This window comes from Hemiscyllium ocellatum, chromosome 6 (genome assembly GCF_020745735.1).
Source record: "Hemiscyllium ocellatum isolate sHemOce1 chromosome 6, sHemOce1.pat.X.cur, whole genome shotgun sequence".
Classification (NCBI taxonomy): domain Eukaryota; kingdom Metazoa; phylum Chordata; class Chondrichthyes; order Orectolobiformes; family Hemiscylliidae; genus Hemiscyllium; species Hemiscyllium ocellatum.
Genome location: NC_083406.1, coordinates 123975234 through 123994852, shown reverse-complemented (window position 1 = coordinate 123994852; position 19619 = coordinate 123975234). Strand labels below are relative to the sequence as shown.

Here is a 19619-nt window from a genome sequence, read left to right as displayed (position 1 = left end):
ATGTATCTGCTGCCCTTGTCCTTTACAATGGAAATGGTAATGGGTTTCTGAGTTATGATGGTCCTTTAAAGACTTGTACTTTTCTGCTATTGAGTATAGCTTAATGTACTGCTCCAAGACCTCATTGCTTCTGCTTTGCAATGATAGGCTGTGAATAGACAGATGTTCATCTATTTTGAGAACCCTTCCTTTTCAACTAACCCCACCCAACATGCAGTCCCAGATTCTCACTCAGCTCACAAAGCCCATGACCTCAAAATAGATTCATACCAAGAAAAACGTAGGGGAAATGCTGCTCCAAGGTGAGGGACTAAAACATTTAAATTAAGAATTCCTTTTGCATCAGCCTTTATTATATAAAAGTCCTAATTATTCTATCAATTGCCACAATTTCCAAAATGCTGACAATTGTGCAAAATTGTCATTCCTGAATAGTCAACAACCTTACATAACAGTTTCCCCATGTCCTATGTTTCTATGGACCACAACTAGATCAGCTATCAGACTATAATGGTTATGAGGTGTGATCATGCTCATCCTATACTTCTTTCACCTAACTCCAGATATGTCAAAATACTTCACAACATGCCAAGTACTTTTGAAGCATTGTCACTGGACTTGTAAGGATACCTTCGGAGATTCAGAATTCAAGTACTTGACAGAGTTTCAGTTTAGAGTCTGTGTTCAAGTCTCTGAAGAGCACTTTGAAAGTATGATCTGGAAATATGCTACCACTGAGCTATATACCAAATAGATTCCAGCCCAACCTTCAGAAAGAGAAACAAAACATTTTATAGGAAAGTTTAATGATGGTTCACCATTCATAATAGTTAAGAAACTGTACAAGGAATATACACCAAGAATCATGAGCTTATAGTTGAACAATAGTCAATCCACCTACCTAATTCTTTGGCAGTGAGTGCAGGAGCACCTGGGACATACATAGTGCTCACAATCCACTGTCATTGAAACCAAACCATAACACCAGCAGCTCCTTCTCAAAGGGAACCCACTCAACAATATAGCACAGATCAAGCACTCAAACCCACATGCAGCAATTCAAAAGCTGCTCAATGGCTACACAATTGGTGCTGTGCCTTCCACAAAAGCTGCATATTGTGTATTAGGACAAAATGATCTCCTAGCAATGACCTCGTTAGTTCTGTATTTAAATCCTGGTTGTGGCAAAGATTCACATGACATTGTATCTGTTAACAGATGAGATCTGGTGAACTGAAACGGTTCCTATAATTCCATTCGATGTTGGGTTGCCAGTGATACCTACACCCAGTATTAAAAGCACACTAGCAAAGCCTCAGGTGACACTCCTGGGTTTAAGAGCCACACATCGTGCAATCTGCTCTGTTCTCCAGAGAACACACCATGGCTGCTTTGTTCTTCTCCTTAACACTTGTAGCCACTGCTGCATTTTCCTGGAGATTTTCCTTATTCAAAGTGAACTGGATAGGATTGGCTGCAGGGCGGGTCCTTAAATAATACATGCCAGTCTTCAGTCCCTGTGAAATGAAGCAGAGGGATTGTCAATGTAGCAGATTGAGTCTTTCACCTCTCAATAAATTGCAATTGTTTTAGTCTTTACAGAGTTAACTCTCCAAAATATTTTAACACAGACAAACTTGATACAGGTATTAAAGAGATATTTTAGGACAGGTTACTAAAAGTTTCATTAAAACTTTTCAGGTGTCTCAAAGAAACAGACTGCAGTCGAACGGTAAAGCATTTAGGGAAGAAATTCTAAAGTTTATTATAAAGACAGGATTCAACAGCTATCAACAGTGGAATGATTAAAATCACAACGTTCAAGATAGCAGAATTGTAGGCACAACAGGATCGCTGGGGTTTGGATAAAATGCTACTCCAGAGTACTATACAACTAATTTTTCATTCAGCTGCACTTCCCAACACCCCAAGTTTGTTTCCTTTCTGAAAACATTCACTCTTGCAGGGGAAGAGAACTTGCTATACACACCAACAGACTCAGCAAGACACTGAACAAGTGACAAGTGGGATTAGGATATTGATCCCAGAGTTCAATCAAGCTTGCACATATCCATTCTCCGATAGTTGGGAGCTTTTTAATTGCCAATTATACTCAACGACTCATCAATTTTAACTTCTATCTACTGCATACTAATACATAGAATGTATGTCACACAACCCACTGAAAGATGTCATCTCTCTGCACTTTGTACTTGCCACTTGGCATATGAAATCCATATCGTTATGATTTACCTGCTTCCAGCCGTAAAAATGCATGCTGGTCAGCTTGCCATAATTAGGCTCAGCAACGTGTATATTAAGCGATTGGCTCTGATCGATGTGTGCTCCACGGTCTGCTGCCATCTTAATCACAGTCTTTTGCGATATCTCCCAGACTGTCTTGTACAGTGACTTAAGGTCCTCAGGGATCCCCTCAATGCTCTGCCAAAGGAAACAGGTTCATAGCTCCTACAGACATCACACTCTGCCCCAGCACCCACCCCCAACCAATTAATATGCCTCAGCTCTTTCACTTTCCTCTTCATTATTCCTTTCAGTTTAGTACCAAATGATCATAACACATACAATGGCAGGATTTTGTTCAGCATAACAGCAGCCACAACAAATCAGAAATTCACCTCAATTTTGTTATTCTCTTGGCTAAAGCCTTTGCTGAATACATTCATGGCAAGAATGTACTGGATGGAATCCAATACTTTGGTGAGGTAAAGATGGTGTAGAACAAGCCTATTATCTGGAGGCAGGCCATTTAGAGGCACAGCAAGAAGTCACTACACAAGGATATTGGATATCTTGAGCTCTTTCAAAATGATTGGGAGCCAACTAAAAACATCAAAGCAGATTAATATGGGTTGTTAGGTAAGACCATTAGGGATTATAGAATCAGAGGGTAAGGATAGAGCTAATAAAAAGATCAACCGTGATTGATTAGAATGACAGAACAAAGTCAATTGCTGTTGTGTTGCAATCTTGAATTGTGATGGGCTGTGTAACGCTAGCAGAAGTATTTGGTTGTTGCACGAAGTGTAGGAACATTAGGAACAATTCAAGGCAATGTGTTAATGGGAAATGGATTTCCTTCAAGACTTGCATTTACATATTGGAAGTCTCAAAACCCTTCACAGCCAGTAAAGTTTCAGTGTAGTCACTGTTGTGATGTAGGAAACATGGCATGCAGTATATATACTGTTGGTGAGGTTTTGCAGTGATGTGATAATGACTAGACAACCTGTTTTAGTAATATTGATCAAGGAATAAATACTGGTCAGGACACGGCAAGATTTTCCTGCTCTTTTCTGAAACAATGCCATGTGTCGTTTTATCAGTGTTGGTTTTCTCATCCAAAAGACAGCAGCTCTCTCATCACTGTAGGCACCAGACTTTGACTTTTTAAAATTATGCTGAGGTCTGAGGGGGTCTGGAATCCTAAATGCTGTGATTCTAGCAGCACAAGTGAGATGTGGCTGACTCAGAAAACCTGCTGCCTCACCTGTCTTCACTGGATAACTCCTCACTCCGATTATGTCCTCTGGTCCTAAATAGATTGGTCTGAGCACTGAGTATAGCAGTTGGGATGTCATGTTGTGTCTGTATAGGACATTGGTTAGGCCACTTTTATAATATTGTGTGCAACTCTGGTCTCGCTCCGAGATAAAAGATTTACAAGGATATTGCCAGGGTTGGAGGGTTTGAGCTATAGAGAGGCGGAATAGGCTGGGGCTGTTTACTTTGGAGCCTTGGAGGCTGAGGGGTGACCTCAGAGGTTTATAAAATCATAAGGGAAACAATAGCTGTTTTGTTTCCCTCCTTCTTTGAATAAACGTTACACTGTCAGTTTTTCAAATCTCTGGGACTTTTCCAGTATCTCAGGGTATTAGGAAGATTATTACCATAGCATCTACTATTTTTTAAAATCCTAGGAGGTACCCCATTAGGTCCAAGGGACTTATCAGCTTTTAGCCCCATTAGGAAATAAGTGTTTGCAAAACTAATTACAGTTATTGCATTCATTTCCTGCACCCCCTCCCTTTACCTTCTTGATTACTTTTGGAATCAATTTTCATATTTCTAGAAAGAGGAAACAAGACACTAAAACCAGATGAGATGGATACAGGACCAATGAGAATTAAACTGAAGCTAATGACAGAATCTCTCTGAAGTGAACAAGATGAGTCACAAGAGGCATTTTTTTTTTAAAACCTGGATAGATCCATTCTGAGAAATGATCCGGTTCTTCATGTCTTCACTCCACAGTCCACGTTCAGTCAGATCTTTCAGTAAATGTGGGTTAACAATCTGTGGGGATAATATATAAAGATGCTGAACTTGCCAAGTCTCATTGTTTTAAATATTACACTGCCTATATTACTTGGTACTTTAAGCCTATTTATATGAAGGCTACTGACCTGGAACTCTCCAGACAATACTCTGCGTGTGTAGATGTTGCTGGTGTATGGTTCAATTGACTCGTTGTTACCTAGGATCTGAGCTGTTGATGCAGTAGGCATCGGAGCAATCAGGAGGCTGTTCCTAACACCATATCTAAGTGAAGTGAAAAGTGCAAAGAACAAGAAGCCTCATTATAAATTCTCAGGAAAAGACTAAAAGTTTAACAAAGCATCAATCCAAGAAAAGACAAACTTTCAATTAGAGTTTAACACATCAGGCAGTACCAAAAGAGGTCATTCAGCCCATTACAGTTGCACCCGCTCTTCGAAAACTGAAGTATACTAATTCCTCATTATCCACAGGGGATAGGGGCCAAAACTTCCAGCAGAATATAAAATGCAGATACCTTTCAAATGTAACTTTCCTATCTACTGCAAGGGACAGAACAATCAGACCAGATGAGTCAATGGGAAAATAAAAGACAAGGTCTGGTAGCAAACCAGTAGATCAAAGAATGAGTGAAGGTATGTGGATCTGCTTTCTTCAGATTCAAATTATCTTTGTTTATGGGATGTGGCTGTTACTGGGTATGCCTGAATTTAATCATATACCCCTAAACTGCCAGGGAGAAGATGCTGGGGAGTTCACTACATCATGAACCAATGCAGCTCTGAAGTGGAGACATTTTCTATACTGTCCAGGAGGGAGGTCCCGGATTATGACCCAGTGACATGAAGAAATAGCACTATATTTCCAAGTCAGATGGTCAGAGGTTTGGAAGAGAGCTTGCAGGAGGTGGTGCTCCCATGTATCTGCTACCCTTGTTCTTCTACATGGACATGGCAGTGGGTGTTAGAAGGTGCTGTCCAAGGAGCCTTGGTAAATTTTTGCAGTGTATTTTATAGGTGGTACATACTGCTACTACTAAATGTTGGTGGTGGAGTAACAATGTTTGTAGACGTGGTGCCAATCAAGAGAGCTGCTTTGACCTGGATAGTTTTGAGTTTCATGTCTGTTATTGGAGCTGCACCTATCCAGGCAAGTGGGGAGTATTCCTCATACTCATAACTTGTCTTTTGTCAATGTTAAGCAGGTTTTGGAGAGTCAGATGGTCAGTTACTGGCAGAATTCCTAACCTGACCTTTTCCTCATAGCCACAAGTACATACAGACAGTCCAGCTAAGATTCTGGTCAACTGTAACCCCCAGGATGTTAACGGGACATTCAACAATGGTAATGCCATTAAACATCATGGGGAGATGGTTAAATGCCCTCCTCTTGTTGGATATAGTCAAAAGGCCAAGTATCAAGCAAATATCACTTGCTACTGTCAGCCCAAGCCTGGATATTGTCCAGATCTTGCTGCATTTGGACAGACTGCTTCAGATTGAGTCGTCGCGAATAATACTGAACATTGTGCAACCATCAGTAAACATCCCCACTTCTGATCCAACGACAGAGGAAAGATCATTGATGAAACTGGCAATTAACAGATGTGCAATAAATGCTACCTAGCCAGTGTCGTTCTCATCCCAAGAATGAATAAAGAAAACAGCTGAAAATAGTTAGGCCAAGGGTACCTCTGAGAAATTCCTAAGGAGATGTCCAAGGGATAAAAGGATTGACCTTCAAAAGCCACAACTATCTTTCTTCATGCCAGGTAAGACTCCATCCAGAGAGCTTTCCTCCCCTGCATCGCATTGATTCTAGTTTTGCTAGGGCTCCCAGATACCAAACACAGTCAAATACCACCTTGATGTCAAATACTATCACACTTTCACCTCACCTCTGGAACTCAGCTCTTTTGTCCATGATTGAACCAAGATTAATAACATCAGGGGCTGAGTGGTCCTGCAAAACCCAGACTGAGTATCTGTTTACTTTATGGTGCAACTACTACTTGATGGCACTTGACGCCTTCCATCATTTTGATGATGACGAAGTCAGCAGGCCTTCAAGGTTCATGTGCAGCAGCAACGTTTGGATGTGGAAGTGAATGCCATCAGTGTGCCATGTGCAGAAATCAAGAGGAGCTGCAAGCTCACGCAGCTTAGAGAAAACATCGGTCATAACATATTCAAAAAGAAGAAAGGATTTAGGAGATTAAATATAAACTACTAAAGATACTAATCCTCCAGCTTAGGGTCAGGTGTACTGAAGAGGAAGGGAAATATCACAATTGAACAATGAACTGCATCATAAGTGCCACTAATGACTTTGATAAGCCCAATAAAATCCTCTTATACACTTAGCTTCATGCCCTACTACCAAGAATACATTAGACAATTTTCCAGCCCGAACAACTCAGTGTCTTAATTTTTAAAATTTAATCCAAGGAAAATTAACCAGAAATTTACAAACCCCGCCCCCTCCCCCCCACCAAATATAAATCTCCAAAATCCTCTTTGCCTTTCAAAATTATTTGTGGAAACTTACTTTGCAATCTTCTCCTTTAGCCCCTTCCAGTCCCAAAGGTCAGTGGGAGTGACATTCCACATGTCATACTGAAGGATCTGAAAGCAGAACAGTAAAATGTGATACATCTATGCGTTATGTCTTCATCAGTACAGAACAATGCAATGCAACACACAACTATGGAAATAATACCAAACATACACTGTACCTAAATCAAATTCCCCAGCCCCCCACAAAGTGTTAAGAGCACACACTGCTCAGTATCACATGGAGCAATGCAGTGGCAGGTGAAGCAATATAGAGGGAGCCATACTATCTAAATTGAGCTGCACTGATACACACAGCAGTAACTGTTCCAAACAGTCAGTCCTCCAGCAGTTAATCCAACTTGGGAGTACATATCAGCAAAAATATCAACCACACAGTGCATCAGTTAATCAGACCTCACACAAAGAATCATTGGATAGTTATCTAAGCAAGCATTTCCTGTTAGCTTACATTAGCTAATTGGGTACAGTTGCACAGTGGTTATTTCACTGAATTTGCAATCCAGAGGCCTGAAATAATGATCTGGAAAACAAATTCAGATCCTACTGAAGTCTTAAAATTTGACAAATACAAAAAAAAACACAAGTAGGGAAAGTGACCAGAAAGCTAATTAAACACAGCCGGTTCATAAACATCCTACCTATAGTTTATAGAACAGGTAATGCAGAGGTTATAAAAAGGGAGAAACAGAATAATCATGACAGGAAGAAGTACTGAGCAAACTATTAGGATTGAAGGTAGACAAATCAGGCCTGACAGCTTACATCTTAGGGTCTTAAAGGAAGTGACAGCAGAGATAGTGGATCCGTTGGTTATAATATTCCAAAATTCCCTGGATATGGGAAAAATTCCACTGGATTGGAAAAATTCTAATAAAACTCACTGATTGAAAAAAAAGGGAGACAGAGGTAGGAAACCACAGACCAGTTAGTTTTATATCTGCTGTCAGAAGAAATTAATGACAGGAAATTCAGAATGTCAAAATACACCCATCAGGTAAGCACGCTCTTATGAAGGGTAAGTTATTTAACAAATTTGCTAAAGTTCTCTGAAGATGTAGCTTGGGGTGGCAGAATGGCTCAGTGGTTAGCTGCCCCTCAGCCATAGGGACACAGGCTAAACCCCACCTCGGGCAACGTGTGGAGTCTGCACATTCGCCACCTCAGCATGGCAGCATGGGTTTCCTCTGGGAACTCCGGTCTCCTCACACAGTTCAAAGATGTGCAGGTTAGATGGATTGGCCATGGGAAATTGCTCAGTGTCGAGGGATGTGTAGGTGAGGTGGATCAACCATTGCGAATGCAGGGTTACCAGGATTTTGTGTGTGTGTGTGTGTGTGTGTGTGTGTGTGTGTGGAGAGGAGAGAGGAAAGAGAGAGGAGAAGAAGAGGAGGACGAATGTCTGGAGTGGGATGCTGTTTGACACGTTGGTGTGGATTTTAAGCCCCAAATGGCCTGCTTCCACACTTTTTGACTCTACAATGTGCCAATTATCATGGATCATGTGGATCCTGTAGAAACAGCATATGTGGATTTCTAGAAACATTTGATAAGGTACTGCATAAAAGATTAACACACAAGGTAAGATCACATAGGTTTTGGGGTAATATTCGCTTGGAAAGACGATTGGCCAACCAATAGAAAGTAAAGTTGGGATAGAACTGTCTTTTCTAGCTAGCAAGACAATGAGTGGGGTGCCACAGGGTTCAGTTCACAGGCCCCAACTACTTATAATCTATATCAAAGACTTGGATGCAAGGATAGAAAATACTATAGCCAAATTTGCAGACAACCCTAAAATGTGTGGGAAAGTAAGTTGCAAAGAACTAAGAAATTTACAAATAGATATGGACAGGTTGGGTGAAGGGGTCAAAGTTTAGCAGAAGATGTTTAATGAGGATAAGTGAGAGGTTATTTGTTTTGGTCAGAGGAATAGAAAGGAAACTTATCATTTAAATGGAGAGAAACTTCAGAATGCTTCAGTGTAGAGGGATCTGGGAGTCCTGTGCATGAATCATGCAGAAAACTAGTTTGCAGGTACAGCTGGTAATAAGGCAGGCAAATGAGATTTTGTCATTTATTGTCAAAGTAAAAGTAGGGAAGTGATGCTACAACTGTACAAGGCACGTCGTGCACCTGGAGTATTACATACAATTTTAGACACCTTGAGGAAGGATGTAGTTGAACTACAGGAAGTTCAAAGGAGGATCACTATATTGATTGCAGATCAGAAGTTCTTCTTATGAAGGGAGATTGAGCAGTTTAGATCTCTATTCTCTGGAGTTTACTACAATGAAGGGAAATTTAATCAAGGTCTAACATGCTAAGGAGATTGACGGACGTAAGAATGTTCTCCCATGATAATCTAGAAAGAGAGGTCAGTTTTAGAATAAGGTGTGGCAGACTTAAAACAGATTAAAACAAATTACTTCTCTCGGGCATCATGAATTTCACTACCCCAGAGTGTAGTGGATGCTAGGACACAGTAAATTTAACGTGGAGATAGATCTTAAATTCTTGATAGATTGAATGGTCATTGAGATTGGGAGGAAAGTAGAGTAGAGACAGAGATGAGATCAGCCATGATCTTTCAAATTTTAGAGCAGGCTCAAAGGGCTGAATTGACTATTCCAGCTCTTCATTCTTATATAAAATGAACTTGCGGTTCTTATTTGATTGGGCTTACCTATGAGTCCAACCCAATGTCAATGTTACAAATTCTCAAATTCCTCAATAGGCAGTTTTAGAAAGGCATTCAATTATTAGGCAGCTAACCACTGCCATCTCTGGGCAACTAGGGATGAGCAACAAACTGAAAGTGATTCCTGTAATGCCCAAATCAAACACAAATGAAGTAAACCCAAGGTGTCAGAAACCAGAGTGGTTACTCTATTCTCATAAAGGTAAATAGCAGGGAAACTGAAAAGCACAGACCGTAGAATGTGGATCCTCAATAAGATTATAGGTGTAGAACTTTGGTCAGTGCAGACTTGAAAGACCAAAGCGTCTTTTCTGTACTACATGATTCTTTGATACACCAGGAACTCCTTGTGCTCAGCTTCAATACAACCACTTACCCCCTTGCTGACAGGACAGCCCTGATAACTCTCATACGGGCCCAGTTCTTTGGCCAGGTCACAACTTGCATCCAGTGCTGCATAGTAAATAGTCTCAAAGATCTGAATGTTGAGTTTCTGAGCTTCTTCACTTTCAAAGGGGTAGCGCATCAGGATGAAGGCATCTGCAAGCCCCTGAACTCCAATTCCTATTGGCCGGTGCTTTTTATTAGAATATTCCGCCTAAAACAAAGTGGAAATGGTCAATAGGTTAAACACTCATCTCAAGCCATGTCATTTCTACATCAGAACTGCTCCAGATCCCAGCAGCAGCCTCAATGCTCACAAGTACAAATACTCCTGTGCTAATATCCAAGACCTAGTCAATCGTTTTATTTAAGTAAGTGGAAAATACATGCAACCCAAATACAAATCCCCTTTCATAGATCAACCTCTGAAACAATAGAAAATTTACAGATTTCAGAGGTGTCATGCCTGTGCTGTCTATATAACTATCCACTCCCAGCTTTTGATTCCTAGCCCCTTGAGGTCACAGTACTTCAGGAGCACATCTAACATGATAAGTATCTGCTTCCATTACCCTTTCATACACAGACAACCCCCCCCCACAATCCACTAAAATGTTTTGCTCCATTATTTAACCACAGACACCTCATTTATCTTGGCCCTCACCCCCAGTGCTTACCTCTGGAACTGGATAGTAGTTCACTTCAATGATTTTGTTCAGGTTTCGAACTACTACACGTGTTACCTCTGCTAGTTTGTTGAAGTCATAAGTACGATCTGCAGTGACGTACATGTTTAATGCCAGAGAAGCCAAATTACAAACTGCAACCTGCCAACAAAAAAATTACACCAAATAAATGGTGAGGGCCTCAAAGTATCACAAAACATAGAAACACATAACTTTCTCAGCAATAAAGACACTAGTAATTGTGTTTCAGATACATAAACCAGAAGTCCAATATAAGACTATTGCACCTTTGGGTGAGACCAGAAACCATTAATAATCAGGTTTTCACCAATCATTAACCATAAATTAACAGAAGTACTCTGGAGCAGACAATTAGCAAAACATGACTTCCTGTCATGGAGTTGTCATAGGCAACAGAATATCTGCAAAAATATGACCTCTAGCAATGCTGAGGAAGGGTCATTGGACCAGAAACTTTAATTCTGATTTCTCTCTACAGATGCTGCCAGACCTGCTGAGTTTTTCCAGCAATTTCTATTTTTGATACCATACTACAGTTTGCTATTGGTTGTTCATGAGATATAGGTATCACTAGCTAGGCCAGCATTTATAGTCCATGTCTAATTATCCTCAAAAGTAGCAGTGAGCTGTCTTTTGAACTTCTGCATGCCCCTGTGTTCAGTAATAATTTCTAGGATTGTGACTCAGCAACAGTGAGATATATTTCCAAGTCAGTTGGTGTGGGGGGCCTGGAGAGGAACTTACAAGTGGTATTGCATTTCATCAGCTAGCCGAACAGCTTTCTAAGTGCTGGAAGTTGCATGTTTGAAGGTGCTGTTGAAGCAGGCTTGGCAAATTGCTGCAGTGCATCTTGTAGATGGAACACACTGTCGCCACAGAGCCATCGGTGGTGGAGAGTGTGGATGTGGTGCCGATCAAGTGCTGTTTTACCTGGCTGACACCATTCCATCACTCTTGACTTGTGCCTTGCAAATGGTGGATAGGCAGTGGGGCAATCAGGAGGTGAGTTACTCACTGCCACAGCAGTGGTTAGCACTGCCTCAATTCCAGGGACCTGGATTCAATTCCAGTCTTGGGCAACTACGTGTGGAGCTTGCACATTCACCTTGTGCACGCGTGGGTTTCCTTGGGGTGCTTTGTTTTTAGAAGGGGTTAGCCATGCAGGGATACTGGAATGGGAGACAATGACCTTTGGAGGGTCAATGCACACAATGAGTTGAATGGCCTCCTTCTGCACTGTAGGATTCTATGATTCTAATTCCTGACCTGACATGCTCTTGTAGCCACAGTATTTCTGACTAGTCCACTTTAGTTTATGATCAATGATAAACTCGTATGGTGTTGACAGTAGGGAATTCAGCAAAGGTGTTGCTTTGAACATTAAGATACATTAGTTAGATTCTCTCTTGTTGGTATGTGTTTGGTGCAAGCGTTACTTGAATATTAATTGATCCCATGATTATCAGTGTGGACCAGCAGGCAACACTATAGCCCCCTAAGATTGTTTACATGGGAAGAGTGTCACTCCAGGGACTTCAATTCATAATCCAGGCTGGCACTTTAGCCGGAGTAGTGAGCAAGTGCAGTTCTACTTATACAATATTAAGGAGAGACATTGCCCACCTCATCAGCAAAAAGCAAAAGATCCCACAATTTAGATCTCAGCAGGGGAGTTCAATTGCAGATTAATATATACAACCTTCAAGTAACACTGAAAAATTACCTGGTCATTATTTTAATACTGTTTGAGAGATCTTGCTGTGCATAAATTAACTGCTATATTCTGTCAAACAGCAGAAGAATGCTGGTAATAAACATTCTAAATCTTCAATGCATCAATTAACAGAAATGCTAAATAAAGACACAATCTTGCAGTGGTGGCTTTTTACAAACTGTTCTCTGTAGCAGCTTGGTATTTCAAAAGTCATCAAGACAATATCTTCTTGTGCATTTACTTACTTCATTATTACTGGTATATTCCACAATCTCAGTGCAGAGATTGCTACATTTGATGGTACCCAGATTCTGCTGGTTACTCTTCCTGTTGCAGGCATCTTTATACAGCATATAGGGAGTTCCTGTCTCAGTCTGAGACTCAATGATTGCATACCACAACTGTTGTGCTTTCACCACCTTGCGTGCACGTCCTTCCTTCTCATATCTGCCAGAAGAGAAAGCTAGATAATAATAATGCTTGTGGGCTACAATTTGAAGGATTGCACAGAGTGGAATAGAAGAAACAGGAAATTGATGCTGGGTTCCCAGAATATTCTAACAATGGAAAGATGGTGCAATTTCAACTAATTTTATTTTTTAAAAACCCAATTGTTTCTTTTAAAATCTGGAATTAAAAATCGAATGAGCAAAAAAAAACATTGCCAATTGCCATAAAAATCCATCTGGTTCACTAACTTCCTTCAGAGAAGGAAATTGCTGTAATTACCTTGTCTGGCCTACACGTGGCCACAGACCCATAACAATGGGATTGACTCAAATGCCCACTGGGAAACTAGGGATGGACATTAAATGCTAATCCAACCAGTGATGCCCACATCCCACAAACAAATTTTTAAAATGTGACAGTCAATTTTAGAGTTTCGTTTGGAAGCTTGGGGCCATGGTGTGGAGATGTCCAAAAGTCTATTTGTTTACATTCATTCTTGCTTAGTAAACTCTTTAGTCTTCATTAGAATTCCTGAAGTATCGGCCAGTGTGCTCATTACCTGCCACAGTTTAAAAACATCAGAGTCTATAAAAAAAATCCAGGTTTCACTCTGGCATTGGGTTTGTTCAACATTAACATCAATGTTATGATGTGCATAATAGTGAAATGAGTGTAAGTCAGCACACTCCTCACATCTCAGCCATAATACAAGGTTTCAGATAGCTGCATTCTAAACCCAGGTAGCCCCATCTTTCCTACTTGAAATATCTCCTTACCTCTCATACAGAGTCTCAAACTCTTCTCCCCAAGTTTCATCGAGGCGCGGACAATCATGGGGACACATCAAAGACCAATCCTACAAGAATGAATGGTGAGTGTGAAGTGAAAATCAACTATGAAAGGAGCCCATTCACTTCAACACAAAGACAAAAGCTGTTCCAATCTACCTACTGTTTTGTCTGGTCATGCCATCTTTCACATGGCATTTAAAGCCAGGCCCCATCTGACCTTTCAGTGGATCTTGAAGGTCACAAGCTACTATTCAAGAAACTGAGGTGATGCCTTGCTGTCTAATATTGTTTTCTCAATTAAAATACCAAAATCAATTATCAGCTCACTCCCACTTTGACGTGAGGGAGCATGCTGCATAAATAGTTGTCAGTTTTCAAAACTAGTTCACAGCACATAAACCCTTGTGGTACATCCAGAGGGTAAAGTCGTCCAGGAATATGTTTTCCTTAACAGACCATTCAAGAAGTGGTCTTATCCCCTGCATCTGTACTCCCTACTTGAGGACCCTCTCCCTCAACTTATTACTAGCTTTTTACCTGGTTGTTCTCTACACGTCTCATAAAGAGATCTGGAATCCAAAGTGCATAAAATAGATCACGAGCTCGCTGCTCCTCCTTCCCAGTGTTCTTCTTCAGATCCAAGAAGTCAAAAACATCCATGTGCCAGGGTTCCAGGTAAATGGCAAAAGCCCCTGGTCTCTGCACAAGACAAGAAAGCCAATCAAACTCAGGTCAGTTGTCACTGAAAGTTTTGAAGCTACACTATACACTATTATTCAAACATTCTATAAATAAGTTTCTAGACAAAAAGTAGGCTTGAGATTTGACTTCATCTGAAGCTCCAAGAGTGGCCAACCATATGAATTTATTAAGGGTGTCAACAAGTTCTGGACTGAAATTAGTATCTTGTGGCTGTAGATTCTGATGAGTGAGTGACAACACCTTCTACAGCTGGTCAGATAAATATGTTGGTCTGAAGACAACTGATGCTTTATTCCATTCTGGGGTCAATAGTCTTCAGAAGGTTCTCCACAGAGCATTGGAGGCCAAATCATGATATGCTCCAAGTTCAAATATAATTTTGATTGAATAAATAGACTGGGGGACAGGCAGTGGAGTTTAAGAACCTCAGGCCAGCCTTGATCAAGGTGCTAAATGGCTTATTACTGCTCCTTTTTCTTGTCCATTACCTCTAAATCATACACAGGAATTAGCTTTCAGTCCCTTGAAACTGCAGTCCAACTTCATTTCCCTGCCCTTCCCCTATAACATCAAAAGGTCTGTCAACTATCTGAAAATCTCAACTGACACGCAGCATCCAAACTTTTGAAAGTTTTCTAGATTTCCACTAATATTCAAGAGAAAAATTACCTCCTATCTCACTCCTGAATTGTCCATTTTAAATACGAAGAATTTGGAAATGGACCTTCCAGCTCAGTGAGCAAACCAACATATGGCACAGCAAGGCATTCGACAAAGTTCCACTTGGGAGACTGATTAACAAGATTAGATCTCATGGAACACAGGGAGAACAAGCCATTTGGATACAGAACAAGCTCAAAGGTAGAAGGCAGAGGTTGCTGGAGGGTTGTTTTTCAGACTGAAGGCCTGTGACCAGTGGAGTGCCACAAGGATCGGTGCTGAGTCCTCTACTTTTTGTCATTTTATATAAAAGATTTGGATGCGAGCATAAAACATAGTTAGTAAGTTTGCAGGTGACACCAAAATTGGAGGTGTAGTGAACAGCGAAGAAGGTTACCTCAGACTACAACAGGATCTTGATCAGATGGGCCAATGGGCTGAGAAGTGGCAGATGGAGTTTAATTCAGATAAATGCGAGGTGCTGCATATTGAGAAAGCAAATCTTAGCAGGACTTATACACTTAATGGTAAGGTCCTAGGGAGTGTTGCTGAACAAAGACCTTGGAGAGCAAGTTCACAGTTCCTTGAAAGTGAAGTCGCAGGTAGATAGGATAGTGAAGGCAGCATTTGGCATGCTTTCCTTTATTGGTCAGAGTATAGAGTACAGGATTGGGAGGTCATATTGCTGGTGTTTAGGACATTGGTTTGGCTACTGTTGGAATATTGCATGCAAGTCTGGTCTCCTTATCAGAAAGATGTTGTGAAACTTGAAAGGGGTCAGAAAACATTTACAAGGATGTTGCCAGGGTTGGAGGATTTGAGCTATAGAGAGGCTGAACAGGCTGGGGCTATTTTTCCCAGATCATTGGAGGCTGAGGGGTGACCTTATGGAAGTTTACAAAATTGAGGGGCATGGATAGGATAAATAGGCAAAGTCTTTTCCCTGGGGTCAGGGAGTCCAGAACTAGAGGGCATAGGTTTAGGGTGAGAGGGGAAAAATATAAGAGAGACCTCAGGGGCAACCTTTTCACACAGAGGGTGTATGTGGAATGAGCTGCCAGAAGAAGTGGTGCAGGCTGGTACAATTATGGGCCGGGTGCTGGCAGGTGGGTCTAGATTGGGTTGGGATATATGTTTGGTATGGACGGGTCGGACTGAAGGGTGTGTTTCCATGTTGTATATCTCTATGACTATGACTCTAAATGGAGGATTGTCTGCTACCAATACAGACTTGTCCTTCCCTTTCCATTCTTTATAAATTTTGTACTTGCTTCTAAACTGCTTCATCTTTAAATTATTCCAGTTCTAGTGAACGGTTGCCAAGCTGAAGCTTCAACTCCATAGATACAGCCAGATCTGCAGGTGTTTCAATTTTAGTTTTTCATTCCTGATGTCTGGAATCTAGGGTATTGTATTTTCGCACTATATATCTATAGCAGGTCATTTTTTTTCTCCTTTATTTATTCATGGGATGAAGGTGTCACTGACTAGACCAGCATTTACTGCCCATCTTTAATTACTCAGAGGACAGTTAGGAGTCAACCACATTGCTGTGGGTCTAGAGTCACATGTAGGCCAGAGCAGGTAAGAATGGCAAATTCACTTCCTTGAAGCGAATCAGAAGGGTTTTTCCAACAACCAGGAATGATTCAAGGGCATCATTCAAACTCTTAATTGCAGACACTTATTGAATTCAAATTCCACCATCCGCCACAGTAGGATTCGAATGTGGGTCCCCAGAAAATTATCTGGGTTTCTGCGTTAACAGTCCATCAACAATACCAGAGGGACATCACCTCCTCCTATGTTAACAATTACCTTGTTTCCACCCTGGTCCACATAACGTGCTGTGTTATTGTAAACCCGCAACATCGGGACAAGACCATTACTGTTTCCATTGGTCTGAAATGATAAGAGGTCATTATCGATAAGTTATATTGATATAGTCCCTCTAATTTGAGAAGGCTTGAGGCACTTGACAAAGTGCTAACAAACATTTGACACCAAGTAGGAGGAACTAAGAAGTGAAACCTGAATTGATAACTTAGAGCCAAATCACCCAATGGTGGAATGATTAAAATTAAAAATTTACACAGGATTTGTGATCTCAGACAGGAAACAGGTCACCGCATTAAAAATGTCCACCTTGATTCCTTTGTGCAGATAAGTATCACTTAACTGTTACTTGAGCTTCTGACTCAACCACCTTTTCAAGCAGCGAGTTCCAGCATCCCAGTACAAGAGTTCAAAAATTCTCAACACCTCCCTCCTCCCCCACCATTGACCCCTCTACCAAAGAAAATCAGAATTATTTGGTTCAGAGCAACACTGGATGAAATTAATAGTTAAATCAACATCATACTGCCACTGGTGATTTACTGCACACGTATCCATGACCCCACCTGGTGGTAGCATTGCTCATATGCCAAGGCTTACACAAAAGACCAGAATTAGAGGGGCATAGGGACCTTAAAGGGCTCTAGGGCTAGAGGCAGTTTTTAGATTAGATTACTTACAGTATGGAAACAGGCCCTTCGGCCCAACAAGTCCACACCGACCAGCCAAAGCGCAACCCACCCAGACCCATTCCCCTACATTTTACCCCTTCACCTAACACCATGGGCAACTTAACATGGCAATTCACCTAACCTGCACATCTTTGGACTGTGGGAGGAAACCGGAGCACCCAGTGGAAACCCACGCAAACATGGGGAGAATGTGCGAACTCCACAGTCGCCTGAGCCGGGAATTGAACTCGGGTCTCTGGCACAGTGAGGCAGCATTGCTACCCACACTGCGCCACCGTGCCACCCACAAATTGGTCCAATCACTGAAATCAGCCCTCTTGGAGTTGAACACTTCCCTAATTTGCTTTGCTCCTTTTCATAACCGGCTTATGCCAAGTGATGTTGTGATGAACAGAACAGCAAGGGAGAGGAATCAGGGCAAGAGAGTGACAGATGTTTAAAGCGAGTGATCAAATTGAAGCACATTATGAAAGGGTTTAATAAATATAGATGCAGAAAAATGGTTTTTTAATTATACAGATCAAAACAAATGGCTACACATGCAAGTTACTAATATGTCCAATCAGGAATTCAGGAGAAACCCACTTTACCAAGAGGGTAGTGAGAATATTAAATTCACTACCACAGGAAATAATTGGGACAAATCTTAGCTTAATTTAAGGGGGAAGTTAAAAAATAACGAACAAAGGAGAAAGGAATAGAAGAGATAAAGAAATGAAGACGGGGTGAGAGGACGTTGAGTAAAAACACCACCAAGGAGCAGCTTAATTGCAGGTTTGTGTGGTCATTACAATGCTGAACAGATGCCTAAGAGATAGACCGAGGAACGAGGACATGCCACAACCAAAAGGACTAGCCACTCTACCATACGTCAGGAGCGTCTCAGAACTGACAGCCAGACTACTGCGACCCTTAGGAGTCATAACAGCACATAAGCCAACATCCACGCTCAGACAACAACTCACTAGAACAAAGGACCCAATACCCAGCATGAGCCAAACTAACGTAGTTTACAAAATACCATGCAAGGACTGCACAAAACACTATATAGGACAAACAGGAAGACAGCTAACAATCCGCATCCATGAACATCAGCTAGCCACAAAACGACACGACCAGCTATCTCTAGTAGCCATACACTCAGACAACCAGCAACATGAATTTGACTGGGAAAACACCACTATCATAGGACAAGCCAGACAGAGAACAGCCAGGGAATTCCTAGAAGCATGGCATTCATCCCCAAACTCCATCAGCAGACACATTGACCTGGACACCATATACAAACCACTACAGCTGAAACTGACACCCGGAAACGGCAAGAACATTCATCAACAGACACATCGACCTGGACCCCACATACAAATCACTGCAGCTGAAACTGACACCCGGAAGCGGCAAGAACAAACCACTATAAATACCGGAAGAAACATCAAAGCAGCGCTTCACACGAGGCTCCAACAGCACTGATGATGTTCCCTAGCCAGGGAACGAAACGTTTGCAGCAAAAACTTCCAGCTCGGCGAGCAGAACCACAACAGCTGAACACTTCCCCACAGCATGAATGGCCACTGCCCATTTGCTGAATGTGCAAACTGCACTCTTTCTGTACTCACGCCAGCAATGTAGCTTCCCGTCGCTCGGATACAACTCACAGCAACACCAATCCCACCGGCAGACTTGGAAATCAGAGCACATTGCTTCAAGGTGTCATAAATCCCTTCAATGCTGTCATCCTTCATGGCAAGCAGGAAACAGCTGCAAGACAAAGTCAGTTCAGTGGGTCAACAGGGAGGGGAGAGAGGCTCCATTCCTTCCTTACTAAGGATTCATTGCACAAGCCACCACTCATTCACAGGACAAGGGGGAAGTCATTGGGAAGGCCCACCTTTGTTGGGCTGGAGATGGTGGTAAACAGCAGTTCATCTAATCTAGGTATGGGACCCTGAATTTACCAACATCTGACCTGCAAACACTCCTAACTTATGAACAGCTGCTTTACATGGTCCTTCAACTTGTTCTGACTCAAAGAAATTGACTTACAAACAGATTCCAAAACAAAACCTGTTTGCAACACAGGTCTGTACACCTGCAATGCAGTCTTTTTTTT

The 19619-nt window shown here is 41.5% G+C and overlaps 1 protein-coding gene across 4 annotated transcripts in view; it reads right to left on the bottom strand.

Annotated features, from left to right (window-relative positions):
• Positions 1-789: 789 nt before the first annotated feature.
• rrm1 (ribonucleotide reductase M1 polypeptide) overlaps positions 790-19619 on the bottom strand; it is a 35559-nt gene continuing 16729 nt past the window's right edge. For all 4 annotated transcript variants that reach the window (XM_060826385.1, XM_060826388.1, XM_060826386.1 and 1 more), the window contains exons 8-19: positions 19126-19267; positions 16800-16883; positions 14157-14318; positions 13605-13684; positions 12624-12825; positions 10635-10784; positions 9950-10171; positions 6847-6923; positions 4428-4563; positions 4222-4317; positions 2254-2442; positions 790-1517 (exon numbers count right to left, since the gene is read on the bottom strand). In XM_060826385.1, coding sequence (XP_060682368.1) covers positions 1335-1517; positions 2254-2442; positions 4222-4317; positions 4428-4563; positions 6847-6923; positions 9950-10171; positions 10635-10784; positions 12624-12825; positions 13605-13684; positions 14157-14318; positions 16800-16883; positions 19126-19267 — 1723 coding nt within the window. In that variant the 3' untranslated portion in view covers positions 790-1334. The remainder of the gene's footprint in view (positions 1518-2253; positions 2443-4221; positions 4318-4427; positions 4564-6846; positions 6924-9949; positions 10172-10634; positions 10785-12623; positions 12826-13604; positions 13685-14156; positions 14319-16799; positions 16884-19125; positions 19268-19619) is intronic.